This window comes from Trachurus japonicus, chromosome 1 (assembly GCF_045865225.1).
Source record: "Trachurus japonicus isolate A0001 chromosome 1, Traja_1.0".
In the NCBI taxonomy this organism is placed as follows: domain Eukaryota; kingdom Metazoa; phylum Chordata; class Actinopteri; order Carangiformes; family Carangidae; genus Trachurus; species Trachurus japonicus.
Genome location: NC_140907.1, coordinates 25,218,768 through 25,244,662, shown reverse-complemented (window position 1 = coordinate 25,244,662; position 25,895 = coordinate 25,218,768). Strand labels below are relative to the sequence as shown.

At 41.7% G+C, this 25,895-nt stretch overlaps 1 protein-coding gene across 7 annotated transcripts in view; it reads left to right on the top strand.

Moving 5' to 3' along the window:
• Positions 1-1,883: 1,883 nt before the first annotated feature.
• Positions 1,884-25,895, top strand: part of lrba (LPS-responsive vesicle trafficking, beach and anchor containing) — a 187,461-nt gene continuing 163,449 nt past the window's right edge. For all 7 annotated transcript variants that reach the window (XM_085782186.1, XM_085782169.1, XM_085782144.1 and 4 more), the window contains exon 1: positions 1,884-2,992. In XM_085782186.1, the coding sequence (XP_085638312.1) occupies positions 2,774-2,992 (219 nt within the window). In that variant the 5' untranslated portion in view covers positions 1,884-2,773. The remainder of the gene's footprint in view (positions 2,993-25,895) is intronic.

Genomic DNA, 25,895 nt, shown 5'->3' with positions numbered 1-25,895 from the left:
CTCTAAGATGTTATAATTTAATTTGTGTGGAGTATTATATATGTGATTATCTTCATGCAATGATGGACACAGTTGACACTCAGCTGTGTGAAGATCTTACGGGTTATTGGTGGTGATTTTAAAAGGCAAGCAGCGCAGAACTGTCACTTTGGTTTAATGTTTGGTTTCCATTGCCTCAGCATGCAGACATCTGTCAATGTGCAGGTGTGCAGCAGAAAAACAAAGTCATCCATGTATTTCAAACCCCCGCTCTGTGTTTTCTCACAGCATAAAGCTATGCCTGTGGTTGTTCATATTACATTGCCTTAAGGTAAAGATACAAGATTCCCTCTGGGAGTTCACAGTCGGGTAAAAATGTGTTTGTTTGTCATTTATGGGATTTTATTCATCTGTCATATTCTAAGCTGTGACTTTAAACTACTGTTTGCTACATTTTCTCATAATTATCTTAAAAAAAAGGTTTTGTGATGTAGTGGTGGGTAATGCAGGTCAAACCCATCAGTTTCTTAAGAGCCCACGTTTCTTATTGCAGTGATGCTACAGGAAATGACACCAACACACTTCTATAAAGTCACTATAAAAAGGTCTTTATTGACGTTATCACAATCACAATCAAATGTTCTAACAATAACAGGCAATTAGTCAATGTCAAATGCTTAACATCAAGCATCAATGTCAAATGCTTAACATCAAAATCAAATTAGCTTTCTGGGGGATTAGGCTTTCTATTACAGGATTTAAAAAAAAAAATGCACTTAATTGACAGTAAGTCATATCTGTAGGCTACTTTATTTTATGGATGTAAATAATGGGATAGGTAAAGTGTATCAGCTTAAAAGAGAATACATTTTAACTTAACTATTGGGTTCTGCTGAAATGTAGCCTCCTTAAACATACAAACACATGGAAAAGTTGTCTCTTTTGTGAGTGTTTTTCATTATAATGTTGATTTTTAAAAAATTATTATCATTACTACTGTAGCATTGATGTATCCATGTCTTTTTGTTGTTATTTGATTTACTCTCTAAAAGGAAACCCAGCTTTCAAGGAAGATCATTTAAATGTATTTATGCAGCCCCCCTCTCTGGACCCGTATGTCCATCCCCCCTGGACTTTCTGTGAGTAGCCCACCCACCCAAGGGGCAGATTTTAGAGATATGATAGATTTCTATCTTCTCTCCTCCTACTGTAAGTTGCCTGATGGGTCCTTTTAGCCCAGGGGTGTCAAACGTGCGGCCCGCGGGCCAAAACCGGCCCGGCAGAGGGTCCAATCCGGCTCTCAGGATGAATTTGCCAAGTGTGAAAATTACATAGAAGACAGAAGAGGCATAGCCTAATATTGTTGAAATTACACCCTTTTTAAAAAAATCTATTTAATGAAAATATATTTTATAGAAATTTCGGGTTGTTCATAATGTGTTTTGTAAAAAGATAGTCCATTAACTGTAAACATCTTAATAATGTGGGCTACTAGGTTATCATGCTATTATTTTACTGGTCCGGCTCACTTGAAATCAAATTGCACTGTATGTGGCCCCTGAACTAAAATGAATTTAATTGACATCCCTGTTTTAGACTAAGACAAAGCAAAAGACAAAAGGGGCCCAACTGCACGTTTTCGCCGCGGGCCCCAAAACGAGTAAATCCGGCTCTGATCAGACTAACTGACATGTTTATTTTAACCAAGTCCCAGTGTGTCGCGCTAGAAAAGCCACCTGAGCGACACACACACACACACACACACACACACACACACACACACACACACACACACACACACACACACACACACACACACACACACACACACACACACACACACACACACCTGCCACCGACCGACCGGAGTATGAATAAACCCAGCTCCGCACTGCGCATGCTCCACTCACTCAAGGGCTATAGCTACTGTCATGGCGGTGGCGAAGCTGAAGCTGCCGGGGTAAATCAGGAAGAGAAAGCGGCGGCGCAGCTGTGGGTCAACGCTGACATTTAAACCAAGTCCGTGGAGTTTGCCGGGTGGAAGAACCGGACCGGAGCGGACCCTCTCACCCGCGTCGCTTTTACCGACCTGTCCCGCGGAGCCGCTGACGGACTTACCCCCCCTCCACCACCACCACCGAGTCTCCACCAACCTCTCTCTCTCTCTCCAGTTTGTGAGTTTAATACAGCGCGTTTACCTGTCAAGTGTGTGGAGTCAGTGACAATAGCAACTTCCACTGCTGTGCGGAGATAGGCTAGGCTATTACAAAAAAAAGAAAGAAAGAAAAGAAAAGAAAAGTCTCCGTATCCTCGTTAGGCATTTGAGGTGGAGTAAATTGGTTAAGGACGAGTTCCGCTTCACCTGCTCCCCTCCTCGTTACCTGCAGCTCTCCTCTTCTCCTTCTTCTTCTTCCTTCCTCGCGGCTTTTTAATCCACCAGTCTGCTATCAAGTTACGGAGCAGGAGAGAGGAGCAGTTCACTGACTGACTGACTGACTGACTGAGGAGTGAAGCGGTGACATTTCCAATCTTTACCGAATTCAATTTGCGCTCTCTCTGTCTTTTTTTTTGTTAGGATAATTTGCTCCACTTTCGAGGTTCCTTTTGGTTTTTGGATGGGGAGGGAAACGATCTGTAGACTGTCAACAACAACAACCCAGCCGAAGAGGACATAGACTCCTCTTTTTTTCTCCCCTGCTGCTGCTGCTGCTGCACTGTCACCGCTGAGGGGGGAAGGTGAACAGGTGCCTTACCTGTGAACGCCACCTGTCCCGTCCTCTGTGCTTCCGTAGCAATGGCTAGTAGCGAGGAGACGGCGGCGGCTGCGGCGACGCGCGCTGCGCAGCCAGGTGATGGTGGTGATGGAAAGGACGGGAGATCGGGATCGGGCGCCATGGCTCTCAACCCCGCGGTGCCCATCAGGGGGATACGGATGAAATTCGCCGTGCTGGCCGGCCTGGTGGAAGTTGGGGAAGTTTCCAACCGAGACATTGTGGAGACCGTCTTCAACCTGGTAAGCTGATTAAGTGAGCTCTCAGAATAGGCCTTAGAGATAGCAGCACTATAGTCACGGTGGAGGAGGACTGACAGTGACATGCAGACGTCTGGACAAGTCTGACATCATCTTTCACATTTATGAAAAGGTGTAAAAAAAAAAAAAAAGAAAAAGAAATAGAGGCATATTCTAGCACCACTTGTGTTTTTTTTTATAATGACTTACTGGTGAACGGCCTACAGTGGAAACAGTACTAAATGAGTCACAGGCCAAATGCCTTCTCTATGGTTGCCCTTTTTATCCTTTTATGACACACTATTTTTATTCATCATAAGGCTACACACCAAATAGCACTGTGCTACAGGAGGGGCTGGGTTCCTCGGAGGACTTTAAGTGCAGAAACTACTCTTTTGCCCTTGTTTAGGCTGAAATATTAATATTGCACAGTCTCTCATTTGGGCACATTTGTCCTTTTTTTTGTGTGTGGGGGGGTGGGGTTGTTTCTTCAGACTACGATTACAATAAACACACTGTTCCTCACTTTCTAATTGAATCAGACATGATGAACATAATAGCAGAGTAGCTGTTACAGTTAATCAGACAGTGCTTTTTTGGATATACTGTATCCAGGTCAGTCATTGTGTGTGTGTGTGTGTATGTGTGTGCCTTATCTGTCTACTACCTGTTGGCCACCCTAAAAAAAACCCTTATCCAGCTCTGTCTGACTGCTGCATGCACTGTGATATCCCTCTGGCTGCCTGAGTTATGAAATGATTTCGCGTAAGTGAATGAATGAAACTACTCCTAACAAGGAAGTTCAGCGTGAATAGACAGAGCATGCTCAGCTACTAGAGAGTTTGGCCGGTTGGCTCGCGGGAGGAGAGAAGAGGAGAGGTGAGGGTGAAACCTGCAAAACTGCTTTGTCACAGTGGCAACACAATGGTGTCCTTTTTTTTAGAGAGGCAGGCTCATCCTACATGGCAGTAGTCATGAAGTTAACTCCAACACCAACCCCCACAGTGCAGGCAAAGGAGGTGTATTAGAGACCACGCTTCTCCTCATGTCATGTAGTTGCAGCTCTGTTGGATACAAAGCTATTCCATCTTCCAACTTATGTGAAAACCATCAGGTCTGTGTAACAAAAAAACACACACAGGTGCAGATTTTCACTAGCTATACTGCTTTATGTTCTTGTTTTGTTGCAGTCCTCTTCAAGCAGCACAGACAACATCATGTAGGTCTACAACCAACAGCCTTATATATGCATTTTGCTCATTAAATCTCACAATCATACGTTACATTACATTCAAACAATATTGAGGAAAAGCTGCACATAAATTAATTTTGTGCTTGAAAAATGAACCGCTTGGGAAAAAACCCCAGTTACAGTTAATTTTCTGTCAAGCTACTAATTGATTAATTGAGTAATAATGTCAGTTTTAGCACTGAGCGGTTTCACAGTGATGTGGTTCCTTAGTTACATTAATTGCATTTTATTGAAGATGACGCTCACTTTGTGAGTGGCTCATGTTGTGGTTTTCTGTAAAGAAACGTGACTGTGCCAATATGAAAAAAAATATCATCAGTGTTGTTTTCAGCTGCAAAATCAGCTACCAATAAATACATGTGTTATTATGTTTTTCTTTTTCGTTGGGGAAAAAGTCACTTGTATTTCACTGAAAAGAGAGGCAGGAGAGGCAGGCACGTGTTTTGACAGACACATCAGAGTGCGGCTCAGCATGTGTCCCTGGGATGTTCATGTTTAGCATAGCCAGCGTCATTTTAGGGGCTTTGAGAGATGGTACAATGCATTTCATTATGCTTACCACCCTCAACACACAGTCTGTCATGCCCTTCACATCCACGGCTCATCCTCCACTTGGGCGATAATCTGATTCATCACAGAGGCCAGGGTCTTCTCTTTAGTTGTGTGTCATTTTGCAGGCTCGCTGCATGAGTCCTGCACTGGCTTTGGCTCAGTTCAACATTTTCAACGTTTTCTCAAGGGGTTTTTAATCTGAAAACATGAATAATGTGACTGAAAGCAGTGGTGGTGATGACTTGTGACACAAGGGGCTGGGGCTATAAACATCAGGATTCACTTGTTTGAAATAAAGCAGCTCATTGTGGTGACTTTGTCTTTGCCTGCCCTGGACTCAGGAGGATATTAAAGAGTCAGGATGAATGAATCTCATAAGTCAACGGAGTGGTCTCTCGTACTGTACGTAGCTGTGGGTTTTTCTAACCCCCTCTTGGTACATGTGGTGGATACAAGGTAACATGTTGTGTCAGGTGAAAGTGAAAGTAAAGCAGGGTAAACCAGAGCTTCATGAGGCCTTGTCTTTAAAAAGACTTGACATTTGCCCTGATATCTATAATATTTCTGATTTAGAAAAAATCTTAACACGTCTGTGTGGTGGAAGTATCCAAAACACACTATCGCACATTAAGTGTAGTTACGGACTGTCTTATATTTAACTACCTGTTTAAAACAGGGTCAAAGGACTAGAAGCAATGAACTTCACCCCACGTGGACTTAGTATTGAATACATTTTTTTCCCATGCATGAAAACTAAACATAAGCCGCGCTTCTATCACAGTTTTTCCTGTAGTTTTCCTATGTCTCACTCATGTGAATAGCAGGTTTGGTATGTTTGCTGCAGAACTTGGTTGACCTCAGGTAGTTATGATACACGTGTAATAGCCCATCCACACAGGTGCTTCGCCCTGGTCTCAGGTGTGTGGCTGTGTATGATAGGGCTGCTTAATTGTGGAAAGAAATCATCATCACAATTATTTTTCAGTCACATTGACACCATTTGGTACGTTTACTCATTGATTTTTGAAGCAGCACACGTTTTATTGAATTTAAAAACTCTTCTTTCTTGAACTTTGAATATAATTCAACAGAAAAATTAATACTTATCATATCGAGTATCTCTTTTTTAATCAGCAACAAGCAATATGTTTTAAAGCGCTCATCCCAACAGTGACAGATCTGTGCAGTTTTCTGTCACTGTTGCTGTTTATTTTGTGGCAACCCCCAAAAATGTTTGGGTTTAGATAAGACACTTGGCAGCAGGTATCAGCTCCTAAGATCACACAAACTGATGGTAGGATATGTTTCTTACACAACACAAGAGGACCGGTGAACAACTGCAGCAAGCCGCAGAAAACCACTGGAGACCTATTTCTGGCCACCTGTCAGATGTGAAGTCCAATGGTCACTGGTGTTTTGTGGCTGCGGTGAGGTGAGCCAGCTCCCAGGAATAAGAGTCGAGTCTTTTGAGCTTGGTAAATGTTTTACTTTGCTCACACCAGTCGCTCACACACAGTCGGTGTATTTGTGTGCGTGTGTTTGTGGGCAACTGCTTACAGCGCCAGGACTCGGTGTTACAGGAAGCAGCATTGTTTTGGTTTTCTTGGTCTAGTATAACTTAAACAATATGCTGAGAGCTGCAAGGAGCTGCAGCGTGTGAGGTGCTAAATACTCAGTCAGCTTTGTCTGCAGCAAACACTCCTGACTGATGTCTCCGTACACTCTGATGTCAGCCGGCAGAGAACAGCAGCACACAGACAATATTGAAAGTACATGTTTGTGCAGAGATAATTTGCCGTTGTGATGCATGACAACACATAATAGTTGTACAGGATACAAAAAGAGATGAGTCAGAACCAAAGATTTCCACTTGTACAATATTAGTGTTCCCTCGCTCTTAGTTTATGATCTTGTTGTAGGACACCACAGAGGCCAATATCACTGAGGCGTCCTCATGGAAATCCTGTAACCATGAAATGAAAATATGAAAGAGTAACACTCTGGTGAGCTAAGAAAGGCTGCTCATGGGACAGAAAACGTACTCAGAACAAGACTCAGCGGTATCATTTACCCATGAGATCTGTTGCTCTGTCAACTCGTGCTTTCAGGTGTTTATAAAACAAGGACGTCTACGTCAGTCTGTTCTGACAAAAGACAGTAGAGCCTGACGATATCTGACCTCCGTTCATTCCTTTATGTTCTGAGATCATACTGTCATGCACATAAGTCGAGCAACAGTTTAACTTAACCCAGTTTCAATGTAAGGCCTGACAGACTTTACTGACTTCACCTGGTTAATGACTGAGTGTGAGAGGCAGAGACAGGACAGCCCTTTGTGACAAGTCATGTAAAACCATACAATTGTGGGTTTGGGATTTCTGATTTTCCACTCTCTATTCCCCTCCCTCACTCCCTATTTGCAAACAAACTAATTTCGTTGAATCAGATCTCATGAAAGGAGACTCTGAATTTATCATCATTATGTGGCCTTAGGACTGACAACGACACACAGTTGAGGCCTTGAATCGCCCATGACTCTGTGTTTATACTGTCGTGTCCCGTCTTTTTCCCGTAGTACCAAATGTTAGGGTTTGATCCTTTTAATCGTTCTTCTTCCACCTTATTTCTTTGGTTTTATGGCAGTCCTTTACCTTTTTTTTTTCTTTCTTTCTCTTTTTTAATTGTGCTTCCAGGCAAGCCTTGGTAACCACAGTAACCCCATGTTTAATATCACAATGCTCTGAACTTTAGGTTACTTCTCTCAGGGCATAGTGTGCAGAAATGTGGACTCATGGAAAGTGTGCCCTTGGAGCCCTCATGTCCTGAATTGCACCTCTTTGTCTGAGAGTAGTGGGAGTGGGAGTGGGACCCTACAGACTCTTTTGGGGCTCTGTAAACCATTGACCAGTGGGAAGGTCTGTGAGGAGCCACACCCATCATCCCATGTGTCTGTGTGTCAGTGGAACTGCAGGCGTGGTCCTCAGAAACCACAGGTATTTGTGCACATGGTTGTGTTTATGTTATTGTTAATTTCCCCTGAAGAGTTTTCTACATTACATTAAGGCTCTGTTTGTTTCCTCATGATGTCGAGTGCCAACGCAGAAAGTCTGTAACTAAGGGCAACCACTGGCTTAACTCAGTGATTTGTGTATCTTGTAAGGATTCACTTATTTCCATTTATCTCCATTTCGGAGACCAAATTTCACCAGTCCGCATCCCAGTGCCTCACAGAACAAAATTCTTCTGTTTTCTAGTAGATAAACAAGTCTTGTTCTAATAGTTTTGAATGTAAAGCGTCATGAAATATGATTTATAAATGTTTTTTGTTAGAACAGGATTTGTATTTTCAAATGTTTAATGCCTAATTTTGTGTTCTCTTTTCTTTTTTTACTATTGAACACACACCTTGCACTTAAACTGCCAGCCTAAAGTCTGTGTATTAAATCTATATTAGCCTCTAGCTATAGCTTGAAAGTCTTCTTGTGTTTCTGCTCTTTAAATATTTCATACCATCTGCATGTATTTAGTTTCTTTTGGAAGAAGAAGTAGAAACCTTGTTTTGCTCTAGATTTTTTTTTCTGTAGTTCTATTTGTGTCGAAGAGAAATTTTGGATTCCTTTTTTTTGTTCAGTATTATTTTAAGGTGTCAGTCTTTGTCTCCGTGTGTCTGAACATGCACAGCATCTGTTTTAAGGTGTGTTGGTGCCCACTTTATCATCTGTCGTATTGATGTTGACTCAGAAGATCCTCCTTTGAGATCAGCTGTCATAAGTGAAATTAATTGTTCTAAGCTGCTTTTTCACTGTGTGTGTGTGTGTGTGTTTTTTTAATTGTCTATTTAGTATTTGTATTACTCATAGCTGCAGGGAAGAATCATGCAAATAGGTCTGGGGTTTGTAATACATCAGGTTTTGATATTGTGTAATTGATTTGAAGAGGATGGCTGCAATTGGATTATGAGAAAATGTATAAACCTGAGTTTTCCATGAAGGTTTAATGCAGCCACTCTAGATTTTTTATTTTTTGCCATTTTGAGGAACTTCATAACCATATTTTCCCACTAGTACTACTACTACTAAATGTTATGAGTGAGCTGAGCTTTTATTCTTCAATCAAGCTTTCTGCACTGTAGGGGAACGGCAAAGATCATGACTTGTGAGAGATACGAATGTCCTTTTTAAAACCAGTAATCACAGACATAACATTAAAAATGAAGTCCCAGAAGATCAAGTCTAATGCCCAGCCCTTCCTATATGGATGCGCATAAGATGTGAACAGGAATGCAGCAAACGCACAGACTCTCCCTTCAGTTGCACGCGTCCTAACACAAGTGTCAGGGGAGTGAGGGCGATCCTTGTCCTCTCTCCAGGCGTGCTTTGCCCTCTGTGGCGGTAACAAAGAGCCCCTCTAATCTGACACATGAATGAAACCCTATCTGCTTCTCTCTGCTTCTATCTGTCGCATCAGCCCAATTCCACGGTCACACCTTTCCCCCTCTTTCTGTGCTGTAGCTAGAAGCTGTTTGAAACACTTGAGGGCCGTCGTCTGAATTAAGCATGACGGGACACGTGACTGGTTTTATTTTCCACATCACCATCGCAGCTCGTTGTGTCTGTAAATGACCTTTTTTTATTTATTCTCTGGACTAGAGAAGGCATTTTTTGGCTGTAACTCCTTGTTGACAGTTGTAGCAGCGAAATCAACACGATGAGCATCTTGAGGCCGAGCACACAGGTTTGATCAGCCAGCTTGTTATTTTGCTGTTACTGGCTCTGAACTGTTACAACTGGGATGTCTGTTTTTTTTTTTTTGTTTACTTACACTGTGTCACTATTTAGCCCCTGAGCAGATCAGATAATGCCCCCATCATGCCTCATCACCTGCTGCGTGCTGACAAACAGGCAGATGGCCTTGGGATTCAACATCGTTTAGAAGAGATGTATGTAGGTCCAGGGGGCTGTGTTATGTAACACAAATTTAAAAAGATAATTGCATGAGAAAGCTTGAGTTACACTTGGAAAAGTGAAATATCTCTGGGGCAAAAACTTGAACAGAAACTCTGATGTGACTTGTTAGCACTGTTGTGAGCAGCCCATATTGCAGACTGTTTGTTTTCACATCTTTCTTTGGACAGAGTAGATTGCAGGGCTTGTTCCATATGGCGGTTTAGTGCTTCAGAGTTGTTTTTGTCTTTTCCTCCTAATTGTAATAAGACTTGGACAACAGAGTCGATGCAGGGTTAAGGTTATTTCGTGCCTATCTGTCACAAAATTGCGACAATGGGCACAGAAAAATCAATTACCGTCATTGTTTTGACATGTTTCAGCTCAGTGAGCATGAGTCTAATTATAAATTTGCTTGAATTTTGAGGACTTATTTGACTAATTGGGTTTTTTGTATACACTCGCTAAACGTGTGCAGAATATTTTTCCATCAGACATGCTTTTCAAAAGTGTAAGTGTAGATATCACATCTGTTGTTTACTTAAACGTTGGCTTTAAAAGCCATGGGAATAAATCCCAATTGCTTAGGCGAGATGATTTGAGAAAAATCCACAATTTATGTCATTGTATTGTTTTAATGTTTGTGGCCTTATGTCCTTGCACCAATAGCCGGAGCTACTTTCAATTCAAGCCACTAAACTGCAGGTGTGCCGGTTAAATGGTTGCGAGTTGAGTGAAAGATTAACTTGTTCCAGTTACTCTGCTCTCCTCGGTGCAGTTTCAGGAAAGCTCGCCTGCCTCTTAGCCCACATCTCTCTTCGATTGTTGTTTCTTCTATAAACAATGCCAGCTCACAAAGGCATTTTGATAGAACACCACTGGTTGTGTTTGGAGGAAGCTGGGAACAGGAACTGTTGGTGGAGACCAGCAGCCTGATAATTAAACTCTACTCCTGAGTCAGCCACAGGGGCAATGAGAAACTGCACGGCCCCTGCCTCCACTGGAGACCACTGGGCTGCTGTGACGTTTGGAGACGGACAAGCCGAGTGTAAGAGGCTCAATATGCTGTGTCGGATTTTTGACTGCAGGTCATGTAAGAGAAACCCCACACCTTTATTAACAGAAAGGAAAAGATATCAATGTGAAAACTAAGAGGCAGGACAGAATTAAAAGGCTTGGGTATTATGTTACACAGTTAACTCTTAAAAGCCTTCCTCCTCTTGTTATTAATAGTGACACAACTCACTTCAAGCTCTGAAGATAAACACTGATCAATGATAATTTGTCACCTCCTAAGTCGTTCTCTAATGTGCGATACAGTTTCCACACCCGTCGGTGTATAATCAAGTGAGTAATATCATATCTGATCTCAGAACAGTGGAAGCAGAGTCTAAGAGCACCTTGATGAGCACACAATGCATAGTAGGTGCTGTAACTATAGCTTGGTTCCTGTTGGAGCCAAGGTTTATCCACAGTGCACAAGTGTAAATGTGGAAAAAGAAAAGGCGCTCCTCCGTCTTCTTGAGAAGACCCAGACTTTGTCAACCAGACACAGCTATGGCCATGAAAATGATTATGAATGGCTGACCGGCTGGCAGTCAGCCTATAGCTTCCAGACACAACAGCCCCCCTGCAGCCACAGGAGGGTCAGTGAGTTAGTGAGCAGTTCTGACATGTGAAAAAGAGAAATCGCTTTCACTTTGCCATGGTTCTTTGTGATCTTTCCTGACTGCACATCACTGATGCAGACTAATGCTATACCATTAAGAGAATAGCTGCGGCCAGAGGAGGTCAATCCAGGTGGATCTGTCAGGCAGGGGGTGATAATCTCATCACCAAATAAAACCAAATCTGTCTGGGTACAGGTCAATATTACATTAAGTAAATAAAACGTGTAGGATGATTTCAGTACATTTTATCTTCCATGGTACAGCTTTGAAGACATGTTTTTAGGGTTTCACAGGGGCTCATGGCTGCACTGAGCAGATTTCACATGTTGGCAACACAAAAAGACAGTATGGCTCCATTCCTTGTGGTTTATGGCTGTGAGTGGAGAGCAGAACAAAAGTAGTCCTGTGCTGTTTTTGGTAATACTTAGACCTTTTGTCTTGATAAAATGCTTTTTTTGTGGCTGTTAATGGTTTTCCATTTCCCTTGTCAACGTTTTGGATTTTTTCCCCCTCCTGCTGAGTTCAGAGAAAATGGGAAACATGGAGTTTGAGAGACTGAATGGTCGTCTCTGCTGCAGCACTTTGAGTTTTGACTTAATGACTTGACTTCACTGGTGTTAGCCTTATGTATGGACACACACACATGCACACATGCACACACACAACACTTCAGTGGGCTTTTACATGATCTCTTTGACCTTGACTGTAGGGGTCATTGCTGACGGAAAGGTTGTGTACATTGAGTGGATATTAGATGCACCTTGCAATTTAATGAAAACACAGGTCGCACACGCACACGTACGCACACCATGCAACCCCTGTTGACATGTTGAGAAACTATACTGGCGCTTTTGGCTCAGAAAGAATTGGTATTAACCTCCTGGCCCACTGTCTTCTCTTCACAGTGTGGGGTGTAATGACATGCTAATGCTGCTTGCCTGTTGGCCAAGTTTCAGTGTGGGATGCAGGAAAAAAAAAGGTGTGAATATTAAAACATAATAAGAAATGCAGCCCCCTTTGTGAAAGAAATATAACGATGAAGCCTGAAGCTGCTGCTCACCTTCGTCCCTGTGGTGCAGATTTTCTCAGGGGAAGACGCTCAGTGCTGAAATCCCAACACATTTTCCCTCTCTTGTGTTTTGTGGCACCATATTCTGCTTCTTCCTTGATTTAAGGTAAATTAATTAATACCGTTTATATGTTTAAGACACATTTCTTTCCAAATGTTTTATGAAGCTGCATCTTAGTTGTTGGTGTCTTGTGAGGATGAAATGGATTTTTAGTGGTCCTATTAATAATCTCATATATCATGCCCCTTTTGCATTTTGCAGTATGACCCAGAGTTGTGCTTTTCATTTCAAAGGAAACCAGGATATATATCACTGCCATCACTGTTTTTCAATGAGTGTGCTTTATGCTCCTCCAGTGCAGATTTTAATAGTAGACCTTTCTTCACTTCTCTGCCCTTTGCTCATTTAATTGCATTAATCTTTGTCACTGGCTTTTAACGCGATATGAAGGGGTCAGTTACGAAACAAGAACACTATTTGTAGATGGCTCCTACTGGTGCAATGCACAGTCACACATCATCATTACAAATGGATACAACTGGTTTACATGCAGTCAGTAGTATAATGACACCTGCTTGTGATCTGGGAAGGAAATGGGGCATTAAGACAGGCAGGAGGATCGGAGGCATTCTGCTTTTGTGTTGTACGTCGTTATGTCTGTACAGAGATATCTCAGTAAAAGCCTTGAATGAATACAAACATTCAATAAACTGTTTGGTTTTAGAGGTCAGATGCTGCGTTCGAGACAAGTCGGAACTCAGAATCTCTCAGTTGAAAACTCTGTGTTCCGACTTCAAAGCGTTCGAGATGCACCACGCCAGAATAACCAAAAACATGGCGGACCAGGACAAACTTTGCATTCAAAGTGCTTCACATAAGGCATAAAAACATTACAAGGGGGCACCAAAACAATTAAAAAAGAAAGTTTTAATGTGTTTTGGCATCTAAATGCATTTTCATTGATGTTTTACCATTGCCGGTGTGGTTCTGCACGGGTGCAGACTGTTGTGTGATGTCACACAACTGATTCTCTGTGAAGTCGGGCTAGATTTTTTTCTCCAACTTCGCCAAGTGAGATCTCCGACTTGAGGGGGCGTTCGATTGCACTTTTTCAAGTAGGAGGTTGGAAACACCTGAGTTCCGACTTGTCTCAAACGCAGCAAAAGGTCAAGTTCACGTGAACTAGTCTTGAGTGGCAGAGGAACACAACCACATAATTCTGGCTTTTGCTAATATTCAGTTGATTTCCTATAGGTGCTTTCTCTAGTCTAGTCCATTATGTTTAATAGCTTTCACAGGATAGCTCACTAATGCTCCACACACTGGGCCATGGTACGATTCACAGATAGGTGGTGGTGGTGGTGGTGGTGGTGGTGATATCCAACCATGTTTTACTGCAAACAAATCAACCTTGTGTAACTGGGCTGTTGCTGAATACTGACACAATGGTCACCATTTAGGAGTTTTTTCCCCTCCCAGCATGTAAGCAAATGCTTCAGTGTCAGCTCAGCCTGTAGCGTACTCCTCTGTATTAGTCATGGGATAGACTGCATGATTCTGCTCCTCTTAAGAGGTCATTTGCTTTTGTTTGTCTTTGTCAAAACTTTTTAGTGCGCATTTTACCCAGCTGTGTAAATTTATAAAACTAGGTTACGTTGAGTTGAAACTCAAAGTGTTTTTTCAATTATATGCACGTTAGCAGGCTTTATCCTGCGTTGTGTGCATCCAAGACCATGATTTGTATAAAGTGTCTGCACTCATTGGAATTTTAGATGTGTGACTGTCTAAACCTGTAGGAGTCCTTGTGATGTCGTTCTGAAGTTGAAGAAGTCCCATGAAGGCATGCACTGAAATATCGTGTCCATAAGAATGAGACGTATGGACGGATGGACAACCTGAAAACAATATGCCCATGGTTTAAAAACACTGCGGAGACATAATACAATCACTTTATTTTGATTTACAGCACTGGATCTCTTTATTGTAGACACAAACTAACAAGAGAGACATCCATATTCTTCAGATGCTCACTGTGCACGCCTTTTGTGGTTTGACCTAATATCTTGTTCAGCTTATTTAGGCTCCAGCAGTAGCTTACTGTAACTGTAGACCCAATTTTTTGATCTGGTCGACTCCTATGTCTTGGTCTATTACGGAGCCATATTGTGGGTCAAACCGAGCTGCTCCACAGATCAGTAGTTACACTGAATCCATGCCAAAAAGAATTAAAACATCCATGAAACGCCTTTTTAAAATCATCAAATTAATGAGCAAACAAATGCAAATGACCCAGACAGACGAACACTGAGGCCTGAATAGTCTTTGCTCTTCTAAATCTGTGTTGGCCCTCACGTGAGCAGAGCTGAGACAGCCGGCCCTTGGCCGAACCCGACTGCCGACCCCTAGATGGTTCATCTCCCCTTGACCTGCTTTTGCACTCGCTGCATCAGCAATTCATCTGTTGCCAAGGTTTGGCACGCATCCTGTTGGGAATACAAGCTACACATGAGAGATGCGGCCCCGGAAATAAGAGCAGCAAAATCAATTGTAACACAGTGTTTACAGCAGCAAAACCCGAGTTTCTGTCTTGACAGCTGGGATAGGATATTTTATTTTGACAGGTCAACCAGATTTTTACATTCAGGCTTGATATGATGTCTTTGTTTCTTTTTTTCTACAGTCAGCACTGCCTCACTGACCACACTATCCATCCCTTTTTAAGAAAGTAAAACTTTCTTATCAATCTGCTCCTTCACCATAACTACTATCTGCCCTGCTGCAAGGTTTCAGTGGCTCACTAACCTCAGCAGGAAACTTCCTAAGTCCCATGAAATTTCTGTTATATCGGCTTTTTAAACAGTAATTGGTTCCAAACTTAGTCAGTAGTGTCCTTTTATTTCTTATGATGTGCGTTCCCTCTTCTGTTACCGCAGATATTTAAGAGTTCTGACATTAACTGCCTTGTTAAAATAAAGTAAACTTACTGAATGAAGTCTTTCCATTTTCATTATTATTCTAATAAAGCCTCAGCACAATGTCTTTATTATATACACATAGCAGTTGGTTAGGATCCTCATGAAAAATGTTCTCATGGTTTGACTGCGGGCTGCACTTTAGGAGGGGGAGGAAGAGGAGTTGAAAATATTTTGGCGCATACACTAATGAACTTGTTGGAGTAGGTTCAGTTTAAGGCAATACATTCCACACACAGATCTCCTCCTTTTCCTTGAAAAGCAGGAGATCACGTTTCGTCCCTAATGGAAGAACTTTTGCATATTTCAAAAATATGTACACAACAAATTCTGGCCTTGGGAATAAACTCCCTGAGAGTTAAAATCAGATCAATGTGAGTGTATATGTGAGACCACCAGAAACACTCAAGGGCAGAGTTACAGAAAACCTTTTTCCATTCAGCTCAAACTGAATACTTGTTTCCCATGCAGAGTGAAGTGCAACTTGTAGCTTGAGTTAATTTAAACTCACAGTTGATGCTTATGTGTGTCATTTAACACTTGTGTGGTTAGTGTTTCAAAATACATGTGGAAATGACAACAAAAACATCAGACTGAGCCACTACCCTCACTACCAGTGCTGCATGAATATGTGTTTAACAGTGTGAAGCTGATAACTGATAAACTACGCAGTTTTGTTTTCTTACCGTTGAAGTGATCCATTCGTCAGTGTTGCATCAGGTACCAGGCATCTGGTCTTTCAAGGAGGCTGAGTTACAGCCAGTAAATTACACAGCTGAGGATAATCGGCTTTCTTCTGATCTCTGGACCATTACCTGTGATTTACTCTGCTCTGTGCACGAGGGAACTATTTCCATCTTTCTTTATGTCCAATAGATTTCAGCTTGTTGTAAAGGCGCTCTTGGGGAGGAGAGGGGAGGGGCTAACAAACATAACCGCTGCTTTTAAGCTGCATCATCAACACAGACAGGACCAAAAACATCACCAAAGCAACTGGCATATAGCCTAACTGTGTAAAACAACATTGATGTTAGTTTCTTGTGTTTTATAATAGTTGCCAGTTGTCAAGTGCTACCAGGGTGTTTTGTCCTCTAATGAATTAATGGTATTATAACACTCCTAATGCACTTGTTTTATGTATTTTTTTACTTTTATGACAGAAGATGGTTTTTCAATTGGTGTCTGTTGGACCGAACCTGTACTGAACCAAGACTTTTATGTACCGTTACACCACTAGAACCCACACAATGTATTGTTGGTATATGGATGTGGAGCATATGTCAAGCACAACGGATGTAGCTACAAAGCACTGTATGAATGTGTGTGTGAATGGGTGAATGTGACCAACAGTGTAAAGCGCTGTTTGATCATAGAGACTAGTAGGAAAGTGAAAGTCCATTTACCATTTAAATGAACTGTGTTTTTAAGTTTAGTCATACTGTTAAATTGATATTGAGATCAACATGACATTTTTAGCTCAGCATTTTAGCAGTGAGGCAGATTACGTTAAAACCCTGTTATTTCGCTTTGCTTTGCAATTGACGAGCAGCTCCTCGTCTCGTCGGCTGTCGACAGATGAGATGCAGCTCATCTGCAGTGTGATGATCTGTGAACAACATGTAGAGACGCGAGCAGCTGTTTGTCGAGGCTATCTCCGAGTAAACCCACAAACTTCCCCCACAGGGGTTTCGTTGAGACCGTTGCCTTTTAGTCTGTTTTTATCATGTTCAGCTTCCGATGTCAGAGTCTTTGAACGAGCAACCATACATAAAGATATTTGATGTGTGGGTATCTGATATGGGACATACACATACATGTGAAAAGCTACATTTTTTCTAATCAAATTTATGACTTCAAATACATTTATTAAAGTTGGGCTGCATCATTTTCTTTATTGAGCTACTTCAAATTATTGATCCTTTATTTAATTGTTAAATATATTGTCAATTTCTATTTATAAATTGAATAATCCTCATCTGTAATACAGAGATACCTATTTGCGGGTAAAGATTATTTATAGCCACTGGTGATGCTACTATTGATGCAATTACACAATATAATATATGAAATAACCAGCATCGGATCCTTTGGGGAATGTCAAAAGAATGATGCAGTAACCCATGAACCCAGACTGTCTGTCGAGACGTCAGGCCGCGCCATCAAACATCATCAGGACCAACAGACGGGCAGAACATGGTCACAGACCACTGAAAGGAAATGGTAAAAGGTCGTGTGTGTTCATGCCGGTACATCACTGGGGTTATCAATTTGGCATCTTACATCACAGACGTTTCATTGAATTACGCCCAAGTCATCAAGGTCCAGCAGCTCGGAGGCGACTGTCTGCATATCTAAAACGGGAGCGTGCCTATGTTCCCACAGCCCTATGTTCCCTCAGCCCTATGTTCCCTCTGGACTCTCTCTACCTATCTGGACTCTATCTATCTGGCCTGTCTAGCCTCTACCTGGTCTTTTTACTAAACTTAACCAACTCCTTTCTTCATTGCCTAAACCCAACCAATGGTGGGACCAAAGGGCTGAGGGAACATAGGGCCTAATTTTCAGTGACAACAAAAGTTAGAAATGAGGGAACATAGGGCTGAGGGAACATAGGGCTGTGGGAACATAGGCATGACCCCATCTAAAACATCCAACATCCTCGCTACTAACTTTACTACTTGCTCATGCAAAAAATCATCCTTGTGTCCTCTCATTGGGCACCTACACTCTGTGCTGTGTTCAGTGGCAGTCGAGGCTTTTAGGTTGGACGGAGGAAGCTGTGGTGACACGGGAAACCACAGGAAGCAGGTTAGAGTGGGGCGACAGACACTGTGTTGGGGATATGCTGCAGACAGTTTCCTGAGTCTCCATTCAGGGTTTCCCCCAGGAAATTGTTTAGTTGAGGCGCCAAGCCAAACAGATAAAAAAATCTTTTTGTCTTACGTTCGGCTTTTTAAGTAGATAAGCTAAAATATGTGGAATTTACTGTGTGAGAAAGTTGTATTTTTACTGATGGTTTAACGTTGAAGGTTTTTTATGGTAGCAGTGGAGGCGTTTAAGGGTAGTTGTTTAACCTCTGGGATAAAACACTGAGAGAAATACTTTCTTTTTTTTTTTACAAGATCAGACAAGGTATTATGATATGAATGCGTTTTACTATTTGCATCATTGTAACTGTCTTGAAAATGAGAGGTTGTGTGTCGAGGTTATCCTGACACATCATAACAGTGGGTAAATTCACAAGTAAATAAAACTTCAAACGTCTTTCCTTACGACGTTGATATTTTCATACGTCTTATTACAGTATTAATGTGTTCCACTGGCCAAGCTTTGTGCTGGGTTTGATTCTACGTAAGAACATCTTTCATGTCCTGAGCTTTCATTACCCATGACCTGTCGCTGTCATAATGAGACAGGGTACAGATTTGTTAGATCAGCAGGTCATTGGTATCACATTAAGGATCTCATACTGCTGAGTGTCACCTGGAGTTATTCCTCTTATTTGTCAGCTGCCTTTTATATCTTACTTGTATTTGAATCACAGCAAGCAATACTCAATGATGGTGCTCTTAGCTGAAAAGATCTAGCTATAACATAGACCTGAGGTTATGGGGGGAGCAGCTTAACTAGAGGCACACTGACCGCTTGTGAAGCAGTAGAACAGTGTTTTAATGAGCACTGGGGTGTATATGCATATGTTGAGTCGATGCATGTGTTTTCCACAGCTGCAGAAGTTACTGCAACACAGATCAAAAAAAGTTGCATATTTTATTAGGCCTGATTTACAGTCAACATGTTTTCAAGACTGTGCGTACCATGGGTTGTGTTGGAAATTGTTGAATGTGAGGAAAAACTGTTTACTTTTTAAGATTAAGTAGCTAATAACGGGCGGGTCCTTCTAGTCAAAATTCTCATTTTACTCCCCCATGTATCGGGACAAGCTGGAATTCCTCACTAATGTGTATCTCCTTCCTCCTTCACCTCCCAGATCCAGCTGCTATTTTTAACATGAAGCGCCAGAGCCAACTCTTCCCCATGCCCCATGTATTGCTGCTATGCAAACTATAATCATTAGCGTTGCTGTGTCCGACAATGAAAATCTTTGTTTACCTCATGATCACATCACCCTGTCACAGCTCTCTGCCGGGCGGCTCACAGTAACACACAAAACATATTCTTCAGCATGACTTTCGTTAATGGTGAATAACCCATTCCAGACAGACACCACATAAAGATTTTCTCGCGGAGAAAGCCGTGCCGTCAATGAGATCGTATTTGAGCGTTGTTTTAATTTTGAACATCTCATTCCAGAAGCAGACGGCTTCAGTCGGTCAAAGTGTTTTCTGGAGAGTTTGCCCTGAAGACTGGACTCTGATGTCTAATGAGGACCATTTCCTGACAAGCCTTTTCCTTGTTGACAATAGCAGCCACCCTGTAGCTTCAACTAGATTGCCAGATAGACAGTGCTAGTGTTAAAGAGAGAGCTGGGTTTATTTTTTGGTTTTAATGTTAAAAAAGCTCAAAAGCAGCCTCGCGTCTTATCGTAGCATGAACCACAGACGATCCATGTATAGAAACATATATCATTCCTTCCAGTTCATCTGGGCTAATTCCTGCTCCTGGTTTGGCCCGTGCATTTCTAGTTTATAAGAACTCATAAAGTTATACATTGAAGGATGAAGACTTATACAGGGATGCTGACGTAGTTGTAATTTCATCACAACTCACAGTGTCAGCAAGTGAAATGTACGTCTGGACTGACATGGCTATATAGAATAATAGAAGGATGGATAGTATCATAATCTTTGATGTAATCTAAATCCTCTTTCTCCTATTTGAATGGAAATATACTGTCGATCCTGATTATGCACTCGCTTTCCCTTTTTCTCGTTGTGGGTCCTTGATTCTCCCGTCACAGTAGATGAAAGAATTATACGCAATGTAAATCCAAAACATAGAGAGTATAGACATGCAAATGATATCTACATGTGTTATGTACACTTTTCTTCATGATACACCAAACCCACGGTCTTAAGCACAACAAATGGAACGACAAAAGGAGTTACGTATGTGTTGATCAGACTGCTGCCGGAGCATCGTCACGTTTAATGTGGTGTAAAAACGACTGCCAGCCAATGTTGAAACAAAAAGCTGGGCAGGTTATCCTTCTGAAGTTATTCTTAGAATTACAGCTATTTAAATCTGTCTCTCCACCTACTGCATGTACCTCTCTGTCATTGTTTGTCTCAATTGTTTGGCACTGATGAGAGAGAAAAAAAAAAGTACTCGGTAGCGTTGGATGATTAATCCTCTAAATTGAAATTAATTAACAACGATGAGTAAAAACTGAAGACTAATTCAGAAATCAGAGCTGTATAATCAGCAGTCGTTCATTAATCTGAATGTTACCGTGCCACCAAGCCCGTAAGGAGTGTATATAGTGGCACCATGAAATATTCATAAGGCGGATTTGTGATAACAACTCGTTATATATGAAGTGAGTGAGTTAAAAAGGTTCTAGTGGGCTGTGATCATTGAACCAGTGTTTTTCCATGGTCACTGCATGCATAATTGTCACCACTTTACCTTCTACTCCCACTTTGATAAATGTAGAGTGGCGGGCTCATCCACCAGGCACACTTCATGTCGGGTTTTCGGCAAAAATATTCTCAACAAAACAATCCGCATGCAGCAACGAGCCATATTGTGATGTTTTGTGCTGTGTGAGGTTCGGTCTGAGTTTAAGAGGTGGTACCCGGGGACTGTGGGTGAGTTGTGGCAGCTGCAGACTGTGCAGAGAGCGAGACTTTGAAGCACTTGCTAGAAATGTAATCATGACAAAAATATAACAAAACAAAAAAAAAATAGATCCATCTTCCTCTTGTTTGGTAGCACCTCTGACCCACTATGGAGGAAGGAGACTCATTTTCTTCCCTTCCCTTTGGCTTTTCTTCATAGTTTAAAGCAGGGAATTCCATTGTATGCTTGAACTTATTATCATTTATCATATGAGGAAAATTGAGAGAATTTTTCATATTTTCTTGATTATGATCATTTTACAGTACGAAACAATTAACGAACTGAGATAAATGGTTTTTGCATTCACCCTTAAAATAGACTTCCTGTTGTTGAAGTGGCTCTAACTGATGTGTGCTTTGAAATTCAGTTTTCAGGCTCTTTAAATAGCAGACGGGCTGTCATAGTGGGGGAAACGTAGGTGTTTCTATCTATTAACAATAACAATGACTGTTTAATTTAAGCCTCCCAGTAACAGTGAGCGAGCATGCACAACAACAGGGCCCCAAAACGGAAGCAGCTAAATCCAAACTTTTCCTACTGTTTCCTACCACCCTCTATATAAAGTGGTAGTAACTCATTAGTATTATTAATGAGGAGAAAGCATTGTTCTTGCTTTTGCATTAATGTATGAAAACTATCTTACAATTTAAAAAAAATATTCATTTATGATTTAAAAAGTATTTACAACCAAATGTATCCCCTATTATAAACATTTGACAAGAATAGTCTTATTGTAAAGTGGTGCTGAAATGCCTAATTTTAAATTGACCCAATTGTAGTGCAAAAAACCCATCTATTTCTAGGGGTTGTGCTTCTCTAGGTTGAAAAAACATGTAATTATCATTTGTGAGGCTTTGTTCAGTTTGCCCTCTATAAGAGGACGTTAAATACAGTAGGAGTGTAATAACAACCCAGCTTGACTGGGCTTTTCAATCCATTTAAATACAAATCAAGGCAGCAAAATACTCCACAAACAGGCTGTCAGAGCAACTGTGCTTTCAACCACACACCACTGGCCTACTTTTCCAACAGCTCTCTCAACTGGATCTCTTTTTAACAAGCTATCTTGTTAAACCAAAGCAATTTGCCGTATTCTTCCATTAAGAGCCCACCCCTCACGTCACATCACAACACCCCAAACCGAAACATCCATCCCAGTGGCCACCTCCAAAACACGAGTCGTGATATGACAACATCTTCTAATCCCCTTGCTCTTCGCTGCTGATGAACGCTCACATTTCCAACATGCTGATGTGAGATGCTGAAAGGGCTCCAGCAGATAGGGCGGTCAACCAAATAATCTGTCCCACTCAAATCCCTCCAGCAGCAGCAGCAGCAGCAGCAGCAGCAGCAGCAGCAGCAGCAGCAGCAGCAGCAGCAGCAGCAGCAGCAGAGATATAGTGGAATGAGCTTCTGATGCAGAAGATGAGGCGAAATAGTGAGGCGAGGCCGGGCAGCCAGAGTGAGGCAGTTTACTCAAAAGGTGCTGATACTGACTTCTGAAAGGATCTTTAACACTTTAAAAATTTATGTATTTTCCTAAAGGGCTCCAGTTGACAACAAGACCACCTTAATAAAGGATGATAACCTTTCATACACCCTTTAAAAAAGGGCAAACTGGTACTGACAAGTCATATCACCCCCCCTGGACTTGTCCCATGTCTTATGTACATCCAAACTAACACGCAATATCAAGTGATGTATGTCATCATCATGTATACTAATTATAGAGCGCAATTTAATATTAGTCCTCTGACAAACAAGCGACATGCTGGTAGACGCTGGCACAGATTTGTCACAGGCGTCTCTTCCATTGTCTGTTTCTGCTCATGTCTCTTTGTGGCAAATGGCTTTACATTCAAACCATCTCACCCATGGAATTAATTATAGTTTCATTACGGAGAGAACTGAAAGATGAGCATCGACTCAGATACACACACACACAATGGACACACACACAGACAAGCTCATCACCCTGTAGCCATGGCCTTGACGACATCAGTGTTTCTGCCTGTTAATTTCAGCTGAGTAATTTTCCTCGGCTTTGGTACAGAAATGGTCATAATTTGTTGCTTTCTCTCGTCTTCAGCATCACATGGCCGCCTGTGATGCTTTTAGAAGTGAGCTCTCTCTCAGACCTCAAATAGCTCTGCCCTTTTTGTAAATCTTCCCTCGCTCTATTCTCAGTCTCACTTCCTCGCTCTCTGCCAGAATGTGTAATCTCTGTGGTTCGTAATAAGAGAGCAGAATAATTTACAGTGCGGTCAGGACAATAAGCAAAGGTCTGATGAAAATCCATACAGCAGTTGTCCAAACCACACATGCCAACCGGCTCGTCATGGCTCTAGGTAAAAAGTCAAGAGTTCGTAAAAGTCCGAGGGCTTAATCCTCTTCTGTAGACCTTTTTATAGCAAGACATGAAAGATTGAAAAGTGTTACTGTATTTGACATTAATGTCTGTTACCTTTTTAGTAAAAGCATTCAAAATTGAAAACAAACTCTGCAACACATAGAAAACATGCACAATTTTCCCCATTTAACACACATGTAACAATTCAATACATGACGGTTAGTCGTAACACTCTGAGGTGACATGAGGATTGTGACCAAAACAAGACATTTGAACATGATAATAATAATAAAGCTGAGCAAAATGTGCTTCAAAAATTGAACATTTTGTGTTGTTGTCATGTCATTGACAAGCTTACAGCGCTAACACATTAGCATTAAAAACTAGTTTTAAACATATCTACATACTGAACAATAAACACAACATAAAGTTCTCAGAGACATATCTGTGCAAGTACTCATTAGACTAGTCTAGACAGTCTCGTCTAGACAAACTGATGAAGCCACTTGGATAAAAGGTGAAACGTCTTCAAAGACAAAACAAAGTCCAGTTGACTTGATTCAATTGCCTAGAGATGCCTTTTGACCTGGACAAATGAGAACTTGCACAGACACGACATAAAGTTGAAGAGGTTAATTACACAACAGGCAATGCTGTTACAAAAATAAATAAAAAACATTAGAAAAACAATAGGGTCCTCCCTCTGATTTTGTCTGCGCTCAAGCCCTAATGAGGTAAATAAATCCTCTATCTCAAGATGAGTTCTCCTCTGTCTGTCACAGGGTGTTACTGTCTCACATGTGGAATAAGGACTAAATTGAAGATGCATGTTCCTGATTGGGAAAACTATTAAAATTGACCCATGTTACAGGGAACCATCCCTGGTCTCCACCATATCAACTTTGTCACCTCAGCCAAGCATAAAAGGATTTTTGGCCTGTTTTGTCTTGATTCACTCAGTTTGTGCCAATTGAACTGAGTGCGTGAAACAGCTGGATGGAAATGAATCTTATTGTTTTTGACTGCAGTTTTCTTTCAAAGCTTCATTATGCAGCAGCGTTTGACACTTGGATGGATGTGGTAGAGCTCAGTATTCACCTATTATCAGACAGTGTCATTGCTGACACTGGGGTAAATCTCAGCTTTCCAAGAGCATATCCTGAAAGCTGAAATTCTAGGTTAGCTCAGGCCAAAGATATGGATACTCACTGGTTCTGGCGTTGTGACATCCTCCTATGTTGTTCTCCATGGAGACCATAGAAGCCAGTTTGGGCTTTGTGTTACGGCCCAGTGACTGCTGGGCTGCTCAGCCATGATTAATTCAGGCAGGCCTCAGGGGAGAACGGCCAGGCTCGGTTACCCAGCCAGGGATCTGGTGTCTAGCTGCCACAAAGACCCTTTGCTGTAGCTGCGGCTGAGGCTGAGGCTGGAACTGGCATCCTTTCACACCTGTTCCTAAAATAGAGCAATGTAAATGATTGAACTACTGAAGAAATTGAAATATTGGAAACCTCTCTCCCATGCACCAATGGACACGTTGAATGTCCTCACACAGCGATAGAAAATTACATTTTAGTTTGAACTTGCATCAAGAATGTATCTGGCTGCATAATTCATTCGGTTCATCTGTTGTTTGGGGCTACTGGTCAGTTCTTACTAGAATTTCAGTCCAGCATGGACCGACATGGAGATAATCAGCTGCTGTGCAGTTTTATACCAGCAGTACAAACACAGCTGGTGAAGATGGCAGCGCTGCGTTGTTCCAGGTTTAGAGCAAAGTGCTGCCAAGAGATAAAGTCCATTTGAATATGACATTTCAGTTTTAATGTCCACAAGCTCCTTCCTATTGTGAAAATATGACTTGAAAAACTGGATTTTTACCACAAATTGAGGAACAAACATTTACCTCTTTGCATGATAAAGATACTGTAAACTAAACTAAACAGCCACTCCAAGCAGAATTTGATGTATTTTATGTCTGAGGGTGTATTTATACACAGTATAGGGAATAAGACGTCTTGTATATCCACCGGCTGGTCCTTAGGGGGGGCCCAGAATCGTCGTCTCAAGGGGCCCAAGGACTCTGAGTGTAGTGGGTGTGATGTATGAGCAACTGTGTGTTCAGCCGTCCTGCGTGACTCGCCAGTCACCTTCCCTGCAACTTTTCCACTCAGGTCGCTGAACCAACCTGTTATTTCAAATGATAAGACGCTTTAAATTGGGCTCCTGTTTGTGTTGGGCCGGGTGACAGCCTCATGATTAAGAACAATCCTGTGTTTCATCATCATTGTACTCTTT